The sequence below is a fragment of the Branchiostoma floridae genome, chromosome 15, assembly GCF_000003815.2.
Source record: "Branchiostoma floridae strain S238N-H82 chromosome 15, Bfl_VNyyK, whole genome shotgun sequence".
Classification (NCBI taxonomy): domain Eukaryota; kingdom Metazoa; phylum Chordata; class Leptocardii; order Amphioxiformes; family Branchiostomatidae; genus Branchiostoma; species Branchiostoma floridae.
The window spans coordinates 7955281-7959139 of record NC_049993.1 but is presented as its reverse complement, the minus strand read 5'-3'; the positions used below and the strand labels follow the sequence as shown (position 1 = coordinate 7959139).

The window sequence follows — 3859 nt, the reverse complement described above, 5'->3', positions numbered from 1 at the left end:
TCACTACACAGACATAGGAAAGTCTTTTGAAGATGTACATGTCCAATGATTGTAGTTACCTAAAGTATGACCTGTGACTAGGGGTGGGTACCGGTACAGAAAATTCAGGTCCAGGTCCGGTTCAGGTCCAGAGAATTAGGTCCAGGTCCGGACCTGAACCTGAACCTAATTCAGTATGACTCATACCAATGGTACATTTTACAACAAAGAAATCTGTTTGGTGGAGTATTAGACTTACGCTGGCGTTTTAAAATCCTACAATGCTAACTGCACCTGTGCAATTGGCTGTAAAACTAAGTAGAAACTACCAAAAAAAAATTACTACAAACTCTACTTCACTGTTGTTATTTTCTTCCACCTGTAAGCGCCAAAACGTGTGAATGACTGATAAAATAATCTGTTAATTTTCCAATCGGTCCAACATCCGGTCCTACTAATTTTTTCAGGGCCGTTTTTTCTGGACCGGTCCGATGAGAAAAACCGGTTTTGTACCGGTACGCTGTACTGATACCTAGCCCTACCTGTGACCGTTCAATTTCAATACATTGCCACTGGCCATTGATATCACTTATGAACATGGAACTAATGAAATATATCTTTAGAAAGTGTCGAGTCATTGCCTAAATTGTCATTCTGACATGTAACTGTTTTCTGCCTAAAGAATGAATTTTTGCCGGTGCGTAGAATCGACAGAAGCGGTTCATTCAACCGTTCGTTTGGATGCATGGATGGATGCATGAATCAGTCAATTTAACTAAACCCTTCTAATAGCCCTTCTATACACCTGATTCATAATGAGTCGGTGTGCCGACCCGTTTAAGACGCTGGGTGCAAATAGCAATTTGCTTCTGCAGCCGTGGATTGTGGGTTCGAACCCCACTGGTTACAATTTTTTTTTCTTTGTTAGACAAATCTCATGTAATGTTTTTTTAATAGAAGACAGACCATTCAGTAATTCGACGTTTAAAAACTCTTTTTTCGTGTGATTTTGTTTGACATCCAGGCTTTTTCCAGAATATGCACCGGCCAGCTTTTTTCAGAAGCTTTCTTGTTTCAACTCACCCTCTATGAGCGGCAGCTACATAGGCGATGTAATTTTTTCCGGCTGATTGGCTGTAATTGGCGGCTGCCTGGCTGTAATTGTTGAACACTTCCAGGTTTTGTGGTGCTGGCAGTTCATCAGTTGTTGCTCCATTTTTCAGCTCAATGACCACAACCTGGTAGCACCTGGGCAAGAAATAAACTTCTTGAGTGAGTCATGATCATAGAAGATGCAATCCCAAACATATATATCCTGTTTGCTTCTGTAATGGAGGACAGGAAAAAATAAAGCCTAAGGTAAAGTAAAGGAAAAGTTCTCCGCAAGCTTGTCGTGTATTTATATAATGTGAAAGAGATGGGATGCAAATGAGAGGGGGAGCAACAGACACACAGAACACACACACAAACACACAAACATACCTGTCCTTTGTACTGAACACTATCCAAACATAGGTAAACACACATGTCCTTCGTGCTGAATTAGTCTCGGCCAATGATAATTTAAGGTCAGATCTCGTATCACACCCTGAAATACATTTGCCTGGTTGATGTATCAGCAACTCCTCAGCTACCTTTAGCAGTTCCTGAATGGACTGTACCATTTCCTTACCACAGGTGTTGTACAAATTCTACTTGATTCCCCAGGGTGATGAAGCTATGTACAGAGTCTTCACGAAGTTCAACATTGTTGCTCACAACTCACCCCACAGGTCCGTAGCGATTCGGGGCTCCATACAGCCACATAGGAATGGTCCGGTCACTGCTCTCTCTAGTTGCTGCGTCATCATTTTTTATTGGAGCAGGTGGTGGAAAAGGAACTGAAAATCGTGTAGAGGGAGAGAAAATGTAACTAGTGGCGACAGATGCATGCCAAATGTCATCCGTGATGGGTGGAAGGAGGACCAGAAAAAAAACATGATTCAAAATGTCATTTAAATAGAAGACTGTATAGACTGTATATAATAGATTTCACAATGTTTCACAAGAACAGATATACTATACTAATTTTTTTAATTACGAACAAAAACAGGTATACTATTGATACATGTAGGTTCATCAATTAATGGACCTTTGTTGATTTGGTGTGCAGATCTGAGATGACTGGAAAGCTAGAAAATTGACCCAAAAAAATTCTCAAGTAGTTTGCATACATAACATGATTGAGGCAGAGAGAAGAACTCTTACCTGCCAGAGGGGGCACTGTGCAGTTGACTTCTTTACTGTATCCACCCCAGCCATCTTGTGACCTAGCCCTGACTCGAAACGGATAGATAGAGTTGGGCCTCAGCTCCCTTAGGTTTGTTAGTGAGGTGGCATCTGGGGAAGACTTCTGGAACGTTGCAGTCCTTGTCCCTTGTCCCGTGGATTTGGTGACGTTATCATACTCATTTTCCCATACATCATCATCTCTGGCAGGCAGCTGGGCTGTAGCCATCACCTGGAACACACCATTTTGTATAATGTGATGCTCAAAAAGATTCAATCATAATCATAAACACATTGTAGATGATATACATACAATGTATAAGACTTATGCTCAAAATCAGCATAGTCCATTAATCTTCTTTGCCTAACTTTGCCTTTAAACTAGAATTAGAACTACAGGGCTCAAAATACCACCTGCATATGCAGGTTAGTGCAGGTAAAATTGGAGCTGTGCGGGTATTTCTGATGTCTACCTACACCTAACCTGCATTAAATTTGACTAAATTTGTCTGGTGCAGGTAATTTTCAATGTTACCTGTGCAGGTATGCAGAAAAAAGTATTTCGAGCCCTGGACTATTCTATTTTTTATTTTGAATATGTTTACTGATTGTTAAAATGCTTGGAACTGTTCAGGAATTACTAGAAATTTCAAAGACATGCAGTTTTAGGGTCTTGTTACTTTTGGTTCCATAGCAAAACACATTTACACCAATGTTAGTACATGTAGTAATATTGCTACTATAACAGTAACAGTGAACATAACTGCAACATTTTCAGAAAAATCATCAGTTGCTGACCACCTTCCTATTGTAATGAGTTATTAATCTAGTTAAAAGCAGTCTGGAACATTTGGAAACATGAAGTAAAAAAAGCATTGAGAAACAGCTGTAACTTAAAGTTGCCCTGTATCTACTAAATGTAGTATTTTGTACCAACATATCTGAAAACTGTGACAAAAAGTTGAAGCACATTTATCAAGATGAAGAGAAGTTTTGTACATACTTGGTACTCCATAACTTGAAATCCAGGTTTTGGTGGGGGATCCCATGTGACAGTACAGTCTGTTCCAGTTTGTTGTATTTGGATGTTAGTGGGTGCCCTCTGGTCTGCAAGGAAAGTCAATCAACAAACATTCAGCTACCTACAGAAATTAGTCTTGTTTCTTTGATGTTCAGCTGTCCAAAGAGAGACATTTTCTCACAGAAAACTTTGTTGGGGAAAATCATTATGATAGTTACATGGATTTTTTTTTCAATTAAATCTCTTATTATATCAAAACAAGTTATATAATGTATTTGCTCAATATTATTCTTTAAAATAGGTCAATTACCTTTTATTTGTAAGTATATTGTTATACAGGTGCAGATGAAACTGAGCTTTATACCATGTGTAAGTTGCAAGTACTCAAATTTCTGTACAATTTTTGGAGTAAAATTGTCCAAACTTTCTATCAAAATCACAAAGCTGAATGGAGGGAATAGGGCACACCACTATATGACCACAGATTAACCAGAATTTATAACCACTCTTTCTGCCATCACCTACCAAATGCAGGTCTTCTGTCTGCTGCCAGTAAGAAAGTTGGCTCTCGACCAGAGCAGGTGAAGCTTC

The 3859-nt window shown here is 39.2% G+C and overlaps 1 protein-coding gene across 1 annotated transcript; it reads right to left on the bottom strand.

The window, feature by feature from the left end:
- Positions 1–1058: 1058 nt before the first annotated feature.
- LOC118432274 lies at positions 1059–3556 on the bottom strand. The gene is made up of 4 exons (XM_035843809.1): positions 3251–3556; positions 2227–2479; positions 1745–1859; positions 1059–1227 (listed from the first exon to the last, which is right to left on the bottom strand). The coding sequence occupies exons 1-4, from the start codon at positions 3260–3262 to the stop codon at positions 1059–1061; spliced, it is 549 nt and encodes a 182-aa protein (XP_035699702.1). The 5' UTR covers positions 3263–3556.
- Positions 3557–3859: the final 303 nt, after the last annotated feature.

What these genes read in the sequence shown, in the direction of transcription:
- LOC118432274 (XM_035843809.1), bottom strand. An exon ending in CACAGTGCCCCCTCTGGCAG is followed by an intron (nt 1,860 to 2,226) that starts GTAAGAGTTCTT and finishes CACGATTTTCAG; the next exon opens with TTCCTTTTCCACCACCTGCT. An exon ending in AATCGCTACGGACCTGTGGG is followed by an intron (nt 1,228 to 1,744) that starts GTGAGTTGTGAG and finishes TTTCTTGCCCAG; the next exon opens with GTGCTACCAGGTTGTGGTCA.